At 46.6% G+C, this 17,421-nt stretch overlaps 1 protein-coding gene and 1 long non-coding RNA gene across 5 annotated transcripts; one reads left to right on the top strand and one right to left on the bottom strand.

Annotated features, from left to right (window-relative positions):
• On the bottom strand, positions 1 to 17,372 carry LOC111848717 (uncharacterized). Of its 3 annotated transcripts, XR_011981815.1 has the most exons (6): positions 17,275 to 17,372; positions 10,673 to 10,746; positions 6,873 to 7,759; positions 4,208 to 6,416; positions 1,316 to 1,501; positions 1 to 895 (listed from the first exon to the last, which is right to left on the bottom strand). It is a non-coding gene; the product is annotated as an uncharacterized lncRNA (long non-coding RNA). The 3 variants fall into 3 exon arrangements; XR_002839373.2 differs by having other exon boundaries at positions 1 to 1,501; XR_011981814.1 differs by lacking the exon at positions 10,673 to 10,746 and having other exon boundaries at positions 1 to 1,501; positions 17,275 to 17,365.
• On the top strand, positions 258 to 14,513 carry LOC140577555 (ADAMTS-like protein 1). 2 transcript variants are annotated; one of them, XM_072697650.1, is made up of 12 exons: positions 258 to 615; positions 2,981 to 3,110; positions 4,390 to 4,600; positions 5,381 to 5,560; positions 6,193 to 6,343; positions 6,757 to 7,798; positions 8,089 to 8,216; positions 9,019 to 9,079; positions 9,606 to 9,813; positions 10,322 to 10,431; positions 10,948 to 11,174; positions 11,855 to 14,513. In XM_072697650.1, the coding sequence occupies exons 1-12, from the start codon at positions 258 to 260 to the stop codon at positions 11,959 to 11,961; spliced, it is 2,913 nt and encodes a 970-aa protein (XP_072553751.1). In that variant the 3' UTR covers positions 11,962 to 14,513. The 2 variants fall into 2 exon arrangements, with proteins under 2 accessions (XP_072553751.1, XP_023676692.2); XM_023820924.2 differs by having other exon boundaries at positions 11,852 to 14,513.
• Positions 17,373 to 17,421: the final 49 nt, after the last annotated feature.

Below are 17,421 nucleotides of genomic sequence, written 5' to 3'. Positions count from 1 at the left end.
TCTTGGAACATTTTTTATTGACACTACGATTGAACATTTACTGGATCTGGCTAATAAAGTGAATAGTTTATATGACAGATTTACAAGTAAACAGTGTTTTGTGTAAGGTGGAGTGAATTGCATCCTAATCATTGCTTTTTTTAGACAGGGGATGATGTAAATTAGTTTAGACTAAATTTAGACTTAGACTTGTAAGGAAGGCAGGAATACCTGTATGAGGTCCTGGTGGTGATCTGTGATGTGTGTACACTGTACATATGTGCATGCGTGATGCCTGCCTGCATTTGTTTATATTTAGGTTCATCCCTGGGCCGTGGACCCTTTGCAGCAGGTCATGCGGTGTTGGCACGCAGCAGCGCAGCCTGAAGTGCCAGGTCCTGCTGTCCTTCTCCCAGGCGGTGGCCGACCTCCCGGACGACGAGTGCGATGGTCCCAAGCCCCCCAGTGTCCGGCCGTGCTACCGCAGCCCTTGCTGGGGCCCCGGGGCGGGAGTGTGGGGGAAGGAGGAGAGGCAGGGGGAGAGCCAGGAGGGAGCGGCCGCGCGGCCGGACAGAGAGGACCTCCACGACTGGGAGTACGAGGGCTTCACGGAGTGTTCCGAGAGCTGCGGAGGAGGTACGGACACGTGCGTCTTTTGGATGAAGACACGGGGGATGGTAAACCGTGGAGGCTAAGAGGGTGATGACATCATAGAGTAGGTGGCATGGAGATTAAGAAGATGCGTGAAGCAGTAGGCCACCACACAGCTGGAGTTGTGACATGAGGAATATGTATGAGGCCGAGTATACAATGACAAGGGGGATGTAGGATCTACTGAGCCCTGGCATGCGTAGCTGACAGCTGGAATGCAATCTGTTTTCTTCCTAGGAAAGTCCCACTGCTAGGTACTGTAGCACTGTGGTCAGAGACAGAAAGCCATTATCACAATGCTGAGCTTGACGTCTCAGGAGAAGCCTTTTTCTTTTAGGCAGTGACTCTGATTTTAATACCCAGTCAGCCGAGTTCAAAACTGTCCGCAGTGTAAATGAAAAAAAAAAAACACAGTGAAATCTGAGAGTATACTGTATAAGAGATGTTGTGATGTGTGATTGATATGTTAGTTCCCTTTGAGAAATGTTAGCATAAATATGAATCAGGAATAGGTTGAAAACACACAGAAATAGGCATAACGCAATGCATGAAACTTTCTCTGTTGCTGCACAGTCCATGTGCGTTTGAATCATTTTTCATCCTGATTAAAAACACCAATATCACATGGTGGCTCCGGTTGCCAGGTGTAGCAGAGATATAAAGGAATGCAGCCCACATGACCTACCCAGGGCTGTGCTACTGCAAGGGGTGTTCTTAGCAGCAGACATAACCATGGCAACGCAGAGGCCCAAAGTGTAGCGCATCTGCCGTGTCATGTGAGGTTAATGTCCAATCCCGTTCCAAATCTCCCCTGCACTGACGATCTGGAAGGTCTTGGTCTTAAATACAAGGCAGCTCTTCAGAAATCAGCCTGCAAAACATAAAGGATTGCGCAGCCGTGAGTTTTTCCTGAAAGAATAATGATCGTTAACAGCTTTTGACTATTAAGACAGGTTCCTTTGATGTGCGTTTAAAGCACAGGCATCCACACATTATAAAGGGTCTCTCACACGATTGTGCAACGCTCTCCTTACAACCTTATGTTTTTTTTTTTGCATTTCAATTAGTATTTATGTGTCTCTTTTTTCGTGTCAGTGAGATTCTTTCATCTTTTTCAGTTAAGCAAACAGCTGCGTATGATTACGCTCGCAAGATCGGGGAGAGAACAGGACATGTCCACATTGCCTTTTCAGTTCTCATACCGTTACAATCCTGTGATGTTTGCGCATGTGATAAGGTGTGCCGCTTCGGCCCGTATTCCTATGCCAACACATCACTGCCAAATCAGCGCTCTCCTGCCTGTGCCGGTAAACCATCTGGGCCGTAAAGCCGGGAATGAAAAATGCGACGGTGTCACGTTTTAAGTGAATCCTCCCGACAGCGAATCTTAGGCCACAAAGAATAGCAAGTTGTCTTTCACACCCCCTTGGACAGCTCATGCCATATTCTGTGAAAGTGCTTTCTAATAGCCATCATTCATCATCTTTGTTTACATTTACTTGTTTATTTACATATCAAATTATCCCGGCATAGTTTTAATTTTTACACATTTTTAGACATTTACTGAGGATTAAATCCCTTTGCTCAGGGGAAGAACGCCCTGGAATTTGGGTCTCTGGAAAGCCAGGAAGACAATGAACGAACACACCCGGCAGCGTCGAAATAGATCAAGCTTTTGATCAGCCTAAGCAGATGTGGGCGGAACAGAAACTCTTAATCCTTCGGTGGTCCACGGAACGGCAAACGAAAAGCAGTTTGAGGCCTCTGGTTTGAGGGCAGGTGTTGAGAGCAACTGGGGAGATTTGTGACACAGTGCAGAGGGGGGTGGGCTGCGGTTTTAAAGAATATGCACCAGCAGTCATAAATAAAGTGACCCTCACAAGTGGGGAATGATTTATATGTAATTGTTTGCTGCAGTGATTTGGGAGTGTGCACCTGTCAAGCATCTGGGGCCACGTCAGCTGTGTTTGTATATAAATTCAATGCAAACGTGTCACAGTACAGTCTTGTCCATGCGTGTATGTGTACATATGTGCACGTGACTCTTTGTTTTGTTTCTTTGCCTATTTCTACCCCATGTGTTTATGACCGTGTCCAATTAACAGAAATGGGTATTTCCGGTCCAGAGAGTATGAGTCCAGACCGGGATTTTGTTTCAACCAACCAGTTGAGTACTCTGTGACTATGACTCTTTATGCTCAACTGGTTGGTTGAAACAAAATCCCGGTCTGGACTTTTATTCTCTGGACATGAATTACCCAACTATGCCAATTATGTTAGAAATTTATTAGGGCCCCTGTCATTCAGCCGTGCGTCACTTCATGTGGACATGTTTTCTTTGTGGTCATAGGTCTGCAAGAGGCAGTGGTGGTCTGCAGGAACAAACAGACCCGGGAGCCAGCAGAGGAGGCCCTGTGTGTCAGTGCTCGCCGGCCCCCACAAATGGTCAGAGCCTGCAACACCATGCCCTGCCCCCCCAGGTAAATGCACCCAGTGGGTGTAGGAGATACATGTCATGGGGCAACACTAATTACAATCACATATATCGTGGCCATGGTGTAATATATGGTGGGAACGATAATGATAAAAATGATATATATCGTGGTCACATTTTTATATGCCGTTTGAACAATAACGCTAAAAATTATATAAATGTCGTGGCCACGTTATAATATGTCTTGGGAACAATATATCAAAATGTGGCCAAGCTTGGCTACGTTTTACTAATTTGTTCCATCATTTTAATTAAATCGTGGCAATGTCTTGCTCTGGGAACTAATTAAAACATGGCCACGATTTAACTAAAACAAGGGAACGAGTTAGTACAACATGCCCACGATTTAATACAAGGTGGGAACAAAAAAAGTCTACGATCCCGGCATGAGAAACCCAGGATTCTTTGCTGCAGGCCGTGTAGCAGAATAAGAACAAAGGAATTAGCCTTTCGACAGCCATCAGTCCCTTAATAAGGAAGCACTGAGGCTTGAGCTGAGTCTCAGTACAGACACGGCCCCCTCCAGGCAAACGCGGAACGTGGAGGAATTCTCTTCCCCTCGCGGCGCACCAGCCAAGCGGAAAGCAAGAGTGAGTTTCATCATAGTCACTTTAATATCAGTGTGATCTGACTTATCCAGCATAATGGCCTTAAGGACTCTGCAGATGACAGAACCCTCTGACAGCATTACAGGACTAATGTGACTTATAAATGCCAGAGCCTCAATTTCTCTATGAACTTCCCTGGAAGGCTGTTAACAACGCAAACAAGACAAAGTGATAGTAGTAAATAAAGGGTCCTACGGTGGTGGGGGGGGCACACGGGAGCCTCTGGGACGGCCCACACCAGCGGGATCCGAGCCGCCGCCCCACGTGGCGCTGCGTCCCCCCCCGCCCCCCCCCCGGCTCACGCACGCTGAGAAAACCCAGAGGCCCCTTTCTGTTTTGCTAAGTGTTAAGTTATGTTTTCAAGCACAACAGACTTTGTGTTCAGGTTGTTTCCCTTGGCTGTCAGACTCCCACTGCCCCCCCCCCCCACACACACCCTTTTGCCACACGCACACCCCCTCGATGCTTTTCTTACCTCTCTGAGAGTAAACCCCCGGTGCTTCTTGGGCAGGCTGTCGCTGTTCTCCATCCCCTTGCGCCGTGTGAGTGGAGCGTGAGTGCAGAGTGTGTCTTGTAGCTGGGGGGGCTCCATATTACCTAACACAGGTTATAACCCCTCTCTCCGTCCTTCCTGACTCCCCTCCTTTATGCCCGCAGGTGGGAGGTTGGCGCTTGGAGTCCGTGCTCAGCCACCTGTGGGGTGGGTCTCAGGACACGAGCCGTGGTCTGTGCCCGCCCTCGTTCCCATGGAGATAACGGGACGGTCCCGGCTGGCGAATCAGAATGCCGGCACCCCAAGCCCAGCTCCGTGCAGGCCTGCAACCGATTCGACTGCCCGCCCATGTGGGAGACTCAGGACTGGGGGCCTGTAAGACTGAACGGCGATGCAGAGACTGTGTTTATGGGCTGCGTGTATGCATGTGGTGTGCTGAGTGATGACAGTGGGTAGACTGTGAAGTTGCATATGGGGGCGGAGTCACATTGCTCCTAGCTAAAAGCTGATTGGCCCCAGAGTGCCCCATCCGCTATCACTCACCGATTCAAAATATATAATTGGCTGATGATGAGGTTGGCCCCTCCGTATGAATTATGGCTACTTTTATGCCCCCTCCTTAAAAAAATCCTAGAATCACCCCCGACGCCCATTAGCATGTTGCTATCCAGTCATCTGTAAACAGGCACTAGAGCTGAACGGCAAAATCTGCACCAGTTTGGACCTCCAACAGCCGGGTGTGTGTGTGTGTGTGTGTGTGTGTGTGTGTGTGTGTGTGCCAGAAAAAGATTTACAACAGTAGTTAAAAGGCTAATACAGTCAAGGTACACGGTAAGAGTACACAATGGCAACAGGCCTCTGCACAGTGCAGTACGGCAAAGTCACTGCCAGGAATTTTTGTCTTGAGGGACAGATAACAGGAATTATTTTTATTATTCGTTTATTATATCCAGGGGTATCCAGGGTTACCTGCATTCCATGCAGTTATATACCTTCATTATGTTCTGTTTGTTTACTCCTGAGCCCTACGTTAATGTCCTGGACACGTGGGGGGGGGGACATCCAGGGTTCAGACGCCTGCCAGGGGAAAAACACCCCAGGCTTGGTATACCGGGACTGGGACTGAAGTGGTTCTGCTTTCGTTTGTCTGCCCAGTGCTCCCAAAGCTGTGGGGGAGGGACACAGAGGCAGGGGGCCGCGTGCAAGCAGCGGCTGGCGGACGGCAGCGTCCTGGAGCTGCCGGAGACGTTCTGTCCCTCGCGAGGCCCCACCACGCTGCGTCCATGCAATGTGACCGACTGCCCCCCCTGGTGGGCGCCCGCGAACTGGTCCCAGGTACGGCCGCGATGTTCCGAGACTTCAGTGCTCACAGCACCCTGTAGCGTAGTGCCTCCCCCAGGCCTGATTCCTTTGCCCCTTTATATTGCTGTGCTTCTAATTAGTCGCCTTAGTGTCTCCCTGCTCAGTGGGTTGCTCAGTGGGTTAGGCCACTATGCTGGTAAGCGGAAGGTCACAGGTTCAAATCCCAGATTTTGTGATGTCACCCTTTATCCCTCCACTTGCTCCAGGGCCTGGCTGACTCTACTTTCATACATGTACGTCACCTTGGATAAAAGTGTCTGCTAATTGTAATTAATGTAAAAGACAATGTCCTGTCATGGAACATGGCCACTCAGTGAAACATGCACCTCTACTGAGGCCGGGAAAGCAAAATGTATCACAGCCTGCTGTGTGTGAATGCACACGTGTGTGTTTCTGTGTCTCTGAATCTGTGAGTGTGTTTGTGTGTATGCATGTGGGTCGGTCAAATATACATTACATTGTGGGGACCAAAAGTCTTGCATTTCGTTTGGTTACTTATGGTTAGGGCTGGGTAGAGGTTAAGGTCGTCGTTAAGGTCGTCGTTGTTGGTGTTGGGGTGTGTCTGTGTGAGAGCAGTCTCTCTGACCACTGTGTCTCCATGTCAGTGCTCAGTTACGTGTGGAGAGGGGACCCAGACTATGCAAACGGAGTGTCGGCATGACCTGAACGGTGAACAGCGACCCGTGGCCCCCGCCGCCTGCACGTCTCCTGCCCCCCCAGTGGCCGTCCGACTCTGCTCCCCGGGACCCTGCGCTGGTAAGGGGTGGATAATGCGGCTCAAAGCCCGGTCCAAATCGACCTCTTCGGGGAACCGTTCTGAGCCATCAACCTGAAATATTTAATATCGTTTTATTGTCTGGCTCAGGGTTTTTATGATTCGGACATTTAAGTTATAAGCCAGACGCATCAATGTTATTAATTGGTTCTGGAAACGAGAAGGAAAAACCTCATGCCTGATTTTCACCTCGTTACCGAGGTCCAAAAACAACCTGCAAATAAAAAATGTCAGTCAGCTGAGCCAAATGGGACACGCGGCGATTCGGGTTCCGGGCTTTTCCGCACCGGGGTTAGGGACTGGTTGGAGTTCGCTGTAGACGCTGCATGCTCAGACACTGCCCTGCATTTCCTTTACACTATGGATGAATGGCATGATGGCTGTTACTTTCCAGAACCACCGGAGCCAGGAAGTGTGAAACTGGGCCCAGGCATCCAGGCCCAGAGAAAAGTATACATCCAGTGGAGGAAGGAAAAGCGGCTTGAGTTTGTCACGGGGGGCTACGCTTACCTTTTGCCGCGTACCTCCGTGGTCCTGCGCTGTCCCGCCCAGCGTTCACGCAAAGACCAGGTCATGTGGCTGAAGAATGGCAAGCCATTGGCCAGCGTGCCTCATCTTTCCATCACTGCTACGGGCTTCCTGAAGATCCAGCGTATAGCGGCACTGGATGCCGGCGTGTACACCTGTGTGGCCGGCCAGGCACACGAGGACTTCGTCTTGAAGCTCCTCGGCAGCAAGCAGAAGCTGGCCGTCCTGGATGATAGCCTCTGGCTCGCCGGAAGCCAGGAGAAGCTCCATCCTGAATCGCCAGGCGCCAGGCACTCGCTGGGCCGCTACGACGCCATCGTCCAGCGCCTCCTGGAGCTGAAGGGCCCTGGGTGGGATGGTCCCATCTCTGGAGATCTGCGGGGCTCAGCTGAGAGGAATATGTCCTCCATGGAAGGGGAGCCTGTTGGGGAGGCCCACGATCCCCCCACACTAGAAGCTGAAACATGGAAGCTGGATGAGATCCTCCGTAATTTGTCCCTTTGGCCTGGAGAACTTGGGGGAACACATGGAATGGAGGTCCTGATCCAGTTACTGGGAGAGCTTACTCGTTACCATGGTGATATCAATGAGTCCGCCCTCCACCACCCCCAAGAACCTAAACGGGCTGCAAACTCTCACATATCTACCTCCGATGTCAGCACCGACTCCCCCAGGTCCGGGTCTTTCACACACTCTCCTGGGGCATTTCCACAAGCACCCATAATCATCCAGAAGAGCCAGAAGATAGATGACAACAGGTCCCCTTCAGAGGTCGTGGTCTTTGTGGGGGAGCCTCTGCAGCTGTCCAAGTCAACCTCCAGCGTGGAGATCCGCTGTGAGACACTGGGCCACCCCAAGCCTGAGCTCACCTGGTCCAAAGACGGAGAAGAGCTGCGTTACAGTACCAGGTACCCCAAGCAGGTGGCGCAGCAATTAAACTCTCGTCGTTGCTGAGATACAGTTAATTTAGTTAAAATTTTGAACATTATTAAATGAACATGGACGAGAACATCTGCTACATAGCTAAATAGAAAACCACTTTTCCAAACATGCTAGTGGCTGGCCAGAAGTTTGAAAAAGAGTGCTGTGTTTGTACTGTGGACAGTGGCCTGTAGGGGCCAGTAAACCTTCTCAGTTGCTCCAGCCTCTTGGCCAGGTTTCAGCATCTCCTCCTGTGTCCGTGTGTGTGTTTGGGCAGAATAGGCAGGCTTCCGGGCGGCTCACTGAGAATCCTGACCCCAGGCAGGGCTGACCAGGGGCTCTACACGTGCACCGCCAGCAACCACGCCGGCACCACCTCTCGCTCCTCTCTGCTGCAGATCGCAGGTTCGAGTGTCCCTCCGCTCCACACCCCGCCTCCCACGCCAATCAGAAACATCTGCCGTTTCCCGCCCGAATCGCTAAACACTGAGCACCTTCAGACGCCCCGCTTTCCAGTGCCAGGCTAAGGCGGAGGCAGACGTCCAAGAAAAACACAGAGGCGGCGGCTGCCGCGGTATCGAAAGCGCAGACAAATGTTTCTTTGTTAGCGGAATATCCAGCTAAAACGTTGCATTGTTTTCCGCCGCGTTTCGCTGCGACACGCAGACAAATGGCCTCATAAATTCTGCAGCGTCGTCTCGACGGTCGTAAGCCCCGTTGGTTTTTATTTAGTAGCTTTTGCGGCGTTGCGACGCGGACAATTAAAAAGCTGAATGGGCGATGACAGGCCGCGCTAGCGTGGCGCTATTCATCTTCGGCTTTGTCTTGGCGGCTCTTCGCATCCGACGTTCGAGGCGGAGGAAGGGCTCGCGTGCGTCTCCGTGGCCCTGACTACGTGTTTGTGCTGTTGTTATCTGAGGATACCGGACTCTGAACTCTCTCCCTCCCCACAGATTTGAGCTTCACACTAACTCTACCATCCACCAGCACTCTGTCACTTCATCTTTTCATTATGTACTCCTTCATACCACTCTGCTGCTTTCCAACATTGCCCATGCTAAGCATTCCAATATGCCCCCTTCCCCCACCGACCTGTCTATCCATGCACTTCATGCTTATATGTAGCACTGTATGTGCTGAATATGATCGGTGTGACAATGAAGCCGCACTTGACTTGACTTGAATTTCTTGTTGTCCTGTCATACAGAAGCCACGAACCAGAAGCCCCCCGCGGCAGGGACGTGCCCGGGGCAAGAGTGCACCCCCAGGTAAGAGGGAGTCACTGCATACTGTATATGAACAGCCTTAAAAATGCAGCCACTACTTGCCTGCTCACTCTCCTATTCACTGTTGTCAAAGTGATTTATCAGTACAAACTATGACTCAAATGCAGTACTCAGACTGGGAAGCTTCCCTGTTATCCTGCAATTTATCATCATAAATGCAAACCATTAAAAACATTAAAAGAAACCCACAGCTGATGTAAGAGTTGAGATCAGCCAGTTCACCCATAGACATTTTCCCTCGGCATCTCAGCCTTTACTGCTGCCCAGTACTGCTGCAGCCACCTAGTGGCTGTTTGTATAGCTGCAAGCAAGTACATAAAAAAAAAAAAAAAAAGTTTCGCATTGTCATTAATTTCCTGTTTGAGTAACTTACTCCTACTGGTCACTGACATATGCGTATGTAGGCGTGCATGAATAAGCTTTTTGCATTGCGAATATGGGGGTGTGCATGAATAAGTTATTTATTCATTACTTATCTCTCCGCACTCTGCCCAAACCTATGGCACAGGTGGCTGACGTCCCCTTGGTCGTCCTGCTCTGCCAGCTGCGGGGGTGGGGTGCAGCGGCGCAGGGTGTCCTGTCACCGAGGAGGCCGGGCGGATGGAGTGGCTGCCTCTGAGGAGGACCCCTGCGCCCGGGCAGGGAGGAGGCCCCCCGACAGCCAGCCGTGCGACAGCCAGCCCTGCTCGTGGTGGGCCACGTCTGCCTGGGGGCGGGTGAGTCAGTGGCATTGCCCAGCCGAAATTAGGAGCTTTTCAAAATGTTTCTGCGGTTCACCCTTTATATTTAAATGCTTCACATGACATCATTTTTGCGGGAAATTCCACCAGAGCTGTTTGGATGTCGCACTGCCATTTGCAAGCATTTAGTTTAAGTTTAGTTTTTTAAAATTAGTGCAAAAGGGCCTAAAGCTGCTAATTGTGCAGTAAAATACCAGTGAGAGCATCAAATAAGGCAAAGATGCCTCAGAGTTTTTCCAGCGATTTTTCTTCATCTGCTGACCAAACGATTTCACTTTAGCATTTTCGCAAGAGCCACGTAATTCCTTGTATCCTTTGCTTGCACTTTGCGGATTTTAAACTCTGATGTTTATGGGCAGTTGTTTACAAGTTAAAAAAGACAGATGTGATAAGGCTGAATGAACCGTTGACAGAATTCGCCTAGCATGTCAAAGACTGCTGGCGGCACGGGTGGCTCTGGGTTCGAGTCTCTGTGTCTCCGCAGTGCCATGGACAGTGCATTGGTCCACGCCTGGCCGCACAGTACAGGCAGGTGTTCTGCCAGGCCTGGAATGGTACCAGGCTTCCTGCTTCGGAGTGCAGAGCCAGATCCAGGTAAGGCCCGACTCTGAGGTCATTTGTCACCCCGGCGACCACTGTAGCACCCCTGTGTGCACACCCGTCTTAGCAGAGCACACTAGTTGCGCAAATACTTACCTCAGGGAAATCAGATTTTCACATAAAATCTTTGTACCGGTTCATCAAAATAAAATAATACGTGGAAGTGTACTAGCTGAGATTTAACCAAAAGGCCATGCATTGCACGCCCTTGCCATTGCAATGGGATATTTTCTACCTCAGTCATCCTCAGCACATCCTGGTTGGTCACCTGCTGTTATTGATCACATCCTTCTTCTTGATACTCTTCTCCTTAAGGGAAGAGGAATGATTCACATTATCCAGGTTTTTCTAATTTATAGTCATAAGACAACACTTATAATCCAGGCTTGTAGACTATAAAAACCACAGTATTGTTACCATTGCTCTGAATACAGCCTTGTCTGTGCCTCCTTGACTCTGGTGACATATTTACCCCCCCCCACGCCCCCCCGTCTCCCCTCCCCACGACAGGCCGAGCTTGTACCGGAACTGCTCCACCGCGGCGTGTGCACTGCAGTGGCGAACGGGACCTTGGACCCAGTGCACAGCCACTTGCGGAAACCATGGCTTCCAGGCACGCCGTGTGGCCTGCGTCTACCCCCGCGGCCCCCACAGAGCTCCCCCGGGGCTGCACCACTGTCCCCCCAGGGGCCGGCCTTCCAGCTGGAGGCGCTGCAACATCCGGCCCTGCTCTAGCCGTGAGTCCTGCAGTCCCAGACTCCACCCCGCCACCCACCCAAGCATATCCTCCGTTCTTAATACCGTTCAGTTTAGATGCACACTCACAGTCCATTAATATAGCTGACTGCAGATCAGTGGCTCTCATGTGACATCAAGCTCTGAGGATGAAGGTCAGGAACTGTTCAATTCCAGGACCACATGGTCTCCATCTGAAAGCTGATTGGTTCCCTGGAGCGCCCCTTCCCCTGTCACTTACTGATTCAAAATATACCATTGGCTAATCATAAGGTTGGCTCCTCTGTACTGTATGTAATTATTCACATTTCTACTCATTTATCTGACACTTTTATCCAAAACGACTTACAGAAGAGGGTAAGGTTACAATTTATGTGTGATCCCTGGGATTTGAGCCCACAACATTTGTGTTACGGCACCTCTTTTTCCTTCTGTCTAAAAAAATCATAGAACTGCCCCTAGCACTCAGTATTTTTTATTAAAGAAATCCTCTGGACTGAAAATTAGCATCACATTGGTTGAAAAAATGTTTAAATTTACTCTTTAGAGCACTTTCCTGAAAGCAACAGTTTGATGGTTTACTGACTTGCTGCAGTTGTCATGTGGTTCCTCTGAAAGGGCTGTCAACTAAACGTCATGAACCGGAATGGTGACATGAGCCGGCTGCTCTGTGTTTCAGCAGGCGAGTGCCGGGACAGCACCAGGTACTGCGAGAAGGTCCGGCATCTGGATCTCTGCTCGCTAGTCCAGTTCAAGACCCGCTGTTGCGAGTCCTGCCGGGCAACATGAGGGAAGGTGCAGACGCAGGGAGCGACACACAGGGCTGAGAGCATTTGCAGGCCAAATCTGGACTGCAGGCTTTCGAGAAGGACCCAACGCAACACAACAAGAGGTCTGACTGTGGAAGAGCAGGAGTGACGCAGGACTATTTGATATCAATGAAGACTATAATATTAAATAGCTGTGCTTTATTTTTGTATTTTATTTCATTCTGCTCCTAGAGTTGGGGTGGGCTATTGTGATGCTTCATAGAAGATTCTAGAAAATCTCACTCACAGAGCAGAAATCCCAGAATCCATCAGTTTCCCTTTTCATGTACTGTCCCAGTTACGCTGATGAGGTGCATGTAGGACGATTAGAGACTGTGAGGCACCACATGCTGAAGATGGCTCAAGTTTAGTGTAGCAAATGCACTGGAGGTCTGTTCTTCAGACATCTGGTCTAGTCGGACATTTTCAGTTTATATTACAATGTATAGCATGACCACATCCAGACCCTGTGTATCATAGAGAAACTGAATTTTCCACCTATTTCCATTTTTATGCAATTTAAAAAATATGTATTAATGACTTAGATAAAAAAAAAAAAAAAAAGAAAAATCATCTGTTGTCAGCCACATTACAGCCTCTCCCCGGGTTACGATGACGTTATGTTCCGACAAACCTATCATACTGTAAGGTGAAAGTATCATAAGCCGAAAATGCATTTTAATTACAGTACACCTAACCTAACACTTACATTAGCCTACAGTTGGGCAAAATCATCAACACAAAACTATTTTATAATATAGAATTGAATATCTCATGTAATTTATGGAATAATGTACTGAAAGTGAAAATCATTTACCCATCGTAAAGCCAAAATATCATAACACAGGGAGCATCTGTACTTATCTCCCATCCACATCCCGATCTGAAGAATGTAACTTTGCGGACTGTTTATAGTGTCCATATCCTGTTGATAGTAAGCTGGGACGTTCAATCATTTTAGGGGAAACAATGAACATTAAGACTGCTCCACTGACAATCTGTTTGATAAAAGCACAACATTTAAAGAAAACTGTGCACAAGTTGTTTCATGTTTAAAAAAGGAAAGTAATATTGTATGTGTATTTTTTCAGAGTAAAAAAAAAAGGAATGTTGTGTGAATAGCTTAAATTCCACTGGAATCCCATAATGTCACGTTTGTCCTCATGTTTGCTGTAATAGGAATCTGACACAACAGACCTGTTGTAATATTTTCAGTGAGCATTCTGTTGTCAACCGTACATTTGCATTTACATCAAGGATTCATAGGAAACCAAGTCTTAGAAAGCAGAGGGCCTTGTTCTTAATGTAAATATTGAGGAATGTAATGTTTTTTTAAAGGGGAATGTGCTGATGGCTTCAAAAAACCTGAAGTATATACAATATTGCGCTTGTTGACATTGAGGTCAGAAAAATAGGTCCAATTTGCATCATGTGTAAATTTTCTCTGCAAACTGGTACTGATCGTAAAAGAACCCCCCCCACACCCCCCACCCCGGTAAAACCGCTTGAGTTTTATTCATATAATATAATTTATTGTGTATGTAATGCAGTTGTGTATGCAGTGTAATTATGGTAAATGTGTTGATACCAGAGCAAGTTCTAACTCCCACGGTATTTCTCATCCCTCACTCACTGCCACATCCTCTTTCCATTGTTTTGGGATATTTTACATGAATTCAATAACAAAAGGACTAATTGTGTGAAACGAAAAGCCTGAAAATTGCCTTACATTGGAAAGAAACCCTGTTTCGTTTTTTGGGCCGATTCTGCTTTTCTGGCATCTCACTAAGCTACTCTGACAGATTTCATTTAATTATATTTGCACACTAGTTTCCTCTTTCGATTGTCGGCCAGGAAGATGAAATGATAATCGGTTACAGATTCATTTATTTTAGGCCAGTAATTTATACTGGCATAGTGTTGCTGGGGTGACATCCTCATTTGGTTGAAAAAGAATGTTGTTAAAGGATTTCTGCAATTACGACCAAAGATACATCTCTGTTATCCAATTCACTTGGCAAGTTCATATTTTGTCAGTCAGCCACATTACGTGTCTTTCTTAACCACCAAGATGGTTAAGAAAAAAAAGCTACGTCTTCTCTCTTTTCTAAATTCAAAGCAGTGTGTACATATCTGCTAACTCTGTACAGCTTTTAGAGTTCTCCCGTTGGAACGCTGCAGTGTGCTTTCCCCTTTATATTTGTCGCAGACAATGGGTTGAAGTGAATTTAAAATGGATAATCAGGGAAATGTTTCATTGTAATACACATTTTGTAAATAACTTTGTTACTTTTTTTGTACCTTCTTGGAACTATTTATTACAGCGTCTAAGTGCAATTGTAATGTAAATGAAAGATTTTTTTTGATAGTTCTGTATGAATATTTACTTGTTTTTCTTTTCCAGAATGCTGTAGACCCTGTGTACAGTGCATGCTGTGGACTATGGTTTTATCTGTTTCCTGTTTTCTGGCACCCAGTACCAGATTTGAGTGTCCAACTCAATAAAATGATTTACATTCCTTTCCAGTTGTATATGTGCTAGTTGTATGTGTCCAGTTGGGGTTGTGTTGGGTTGGAGCTTGTACCAGGCAGCATAGGGCAAAAGACAGAGATACAACTTGGATGGGATGCCAAGCCAACAGAGGGCATGCATACACGCCCTCTTGAGAGCAGAGGCAGGGATCGAACCCCCCAAACTTAATGGTGTAAGGCAGCAGTGCTAAGAATATATATTTATGCGTGCATTTGTTTTTGTAAAACTGTACAGCACTATACAGCAATGCACTATACCGTACGTGCATTATACAGTACATGCATTATATAGTATGTGCACTATACAGTAGTGCACTATACCATACGCGCACTATACAGTAGTGCACTATACTGTACGCGCACTATACAGTAGTGCACTATACTGTACGCGCACTATACAGTAGTGCACTATACCATACGTGCACTATACTGTACGCGCACTATACAGTAGTGCACTATACGCGCACTATACAGTAGTGCACTATACCGTACGCGCACTATACCGTACGTGCACTATACCGTACGCGCACTATACAGTACGTGCATCTGACTCTTGAAATGCTACCATCATCGACATGATTACCGTGCGGCTGCGACGTCCATAGGAAAGGCTGAACAGCGGGTGCTTCGGTGCTTTTCTTCCTTTTCCCCAAACGACTTAAATGCAAACCACATCTTGAATGACTTCTTGAATTTCTCTCCAATTTTCAGTTTCAGCTTATGAACCACACACATTTATTTTTTTTTTGTTAAATAAGGTTCCTCATCTTTACCAAAGGAAATCACAATTTAGGAGCAGAGTTTTGACATTCTAACACAATATCAAATATCTAGAAATTAGGTAGAAATTACAATATATAGTATGTTGACCCTATATGAGCTGGCTCAGCGTGTGCTGAGTTTGCATGTTCTGACTGTGTGGGTTCCTTTAGCTTCCCTGGTTCCCCCCGCCCCACTCCAAAAGCATGCCAAGGTGAATTGGAGAGTCCCCACAATGATAGGAATGTATGAACTGCGTATGTGCCCTGTGATGGGTTGGCGCCCCATCCTGGGCTATTTCCACCCGCCTGCACCTATAACTCCTGGGATAGACTACATATCTCCTGCTGCCCTGCATAGGAAAAGTGGGCATAAACAACGAATGGATGGAGAATGATTGTGGAATGATGTATGATTGTAAAAGTGACAGTCTAAGCATATCAAATAATCTGCTCATGTAACTGGACGTTACTGTTAGATAATTTGGCTGAGCAACAACATTTGTCACTTCTGGTCTAGAGTGATTTTGTTACCAGGCACTGGACCACAATGGTACTACATGGTAAAATTTGTACAACCCACATTCGTAAGTGACGTATTTATTATAAGGTAATTTAAGCAACTGTATCTTATACAGCGTCGTCTGAATTTGCGCGTAAAATTTGTGAGTCATACGGCATTACCCGGATCAGCTGACAGTAAATGAATTAAATCGGTACAAACCACATAACAAATCCCAAATTAAACCCTGGGCAAACATGTCAACCCAACTAATCAGACAATGAGCAAGTAAAACCTGAATAACCTGAACAACGAAACACAACAAAAAGTGGGTTCTTTAAAAGAAAACCGAAAAAAGGTGGGGTTTCGACAGGAGAGTGGCGACAGCGACACATGGCGAAGGGACTGATTCTCCTTAATATTTAATGCTAATTAAATATAATAGCTTTTACCCGGAGTAGCGCTCTCATACTTTTGCCATGGATTGTGTTTACGCAAATGACGCGAAAATGACGCGAAGGCCGGAAATATTCCATTTTCAATCTTAAACTCTAGTCATTTTGTATATAGCTTGTTGTGAGACAAGACTTAGTTGTTAGCGAGTTATTTGGTAAGAAAATCACGCCTGTAGCCAGAAAATATACACGTGAAAGTTCCAGAAACTCTCGCCGTTTTCTTCATGCGCAGGTAAAAATAAGGAAAACTGCCCCATGTACAATATGATGCTTTCATGGTTGTTTCTAGTTAAGCCTGCGTGTCCTTACGTGTACTGTTAAATGTTAAAAACTGAAAGTTTGCTTGGGTATTTGATGGATATTTTAAAATGGTTAAGCTGAAAGGCTAAACCGTTAACGTTTCCGAAAAATGTCCCAAGTTCCCTAGGTAATGAATTGATCGGATAAGATAAATTTCCCACAATTGGGAAATTTGCATTGCTACCGCAGCAAAATGGAAAATAAAAGATGAACAGCTAGCATGTATAGCAACTATATATTATCCAGTATATACGTGTGAATATGTGAATATATACAAAAGTGGATATATAAAGATACCTAGTAGTACATAGCCTATTCATGACTGTTACTTGCTGCTTCATTAGTTTTGTTAATAATAGTCAGCCAAGCGACATTACAGGTAACACAAAACCATTCATCTATTTGAATCGACTCCTTAGCCAAAGATGACTGTGGCAATACAGGGCTACCATACATCAAAGACACTTTGAAGATATTTTGAAGGACGGCAGCAGAATTAGTCCATGCTAATTTCATAAAACAACATGCTGTATAAGATGTGTAAAAACAGCAATTTTCATTATGCAATCCATCTTTTGTGGTTATAACCTAGTATAAGGTTTTCCAGTGTAAAGAAAGTCTCATTGTAATTATGAATAGATCAGACTGTAACAAAATGCATTTAACTTTCCTGGATGTACTTCTTTTTCATCAAAAGCTTAAAAATGTTTCATCATTAAGTGGTTTTTCTGTTTATGATTACTTACGTCGCAGCTTTAGCTAACAGGGAAGGAAGAAGAAGTCTTCATGTATCATTAATCACCGAACAAGTGCTTCACGCTTCCACACGGTTGCATTACTTCCTCTTACTTGTTTAATGTAACTTGGGAAAAAAGCTTCGCCTACAGACCCTA

This window comes from Paramormyrops kingsleyae, chromosome 12 (assembly GCF_048594095.1).
Source record: "Paramormyrops kingsleyae isolate MSU_618 chromosome 12, PKINGS_0.4, whole genome shotgun sequence".
NCBI classification, from domain to species: domain Eukaryota; kingdom Metazoa; phylum Chordata; class Actinopteri; order Osteoglossiformes; family Mormyridae; genus Paramormyrops; species Paramormyrops kingsleyae.
The sequence above is the reverse complement of the archived record's forward strand: the minus strand, read 5'-3'. Positions and strand labels throughout refer to the sequence as shown.

Bases quoted from the DNA above. Each gene is read 5' to 3' on its own strand.
- LOC140577555 (XM_023820924.2), top strand. From the start codon at position 258: ATGTGCATGCGTGATGCCTGCCTGCATTTGTTTATATTTAGGTTCATC. The intron at 4,601-5,380 runs GTAAGACTGAAC...TTGTCTGCCCAG, and splicing joins AGACTCAGGACTGGGGGCCT to TGCTCCCAAAGCTGTGGGGG. The intron at 9,814-10,321 runs GTGAGTCAGTGG...GTGTCTCCGCAG, and splicing joins CCACGTCTGCCTGGGGGCGG to TGCCATGGACAGTGCATTGG.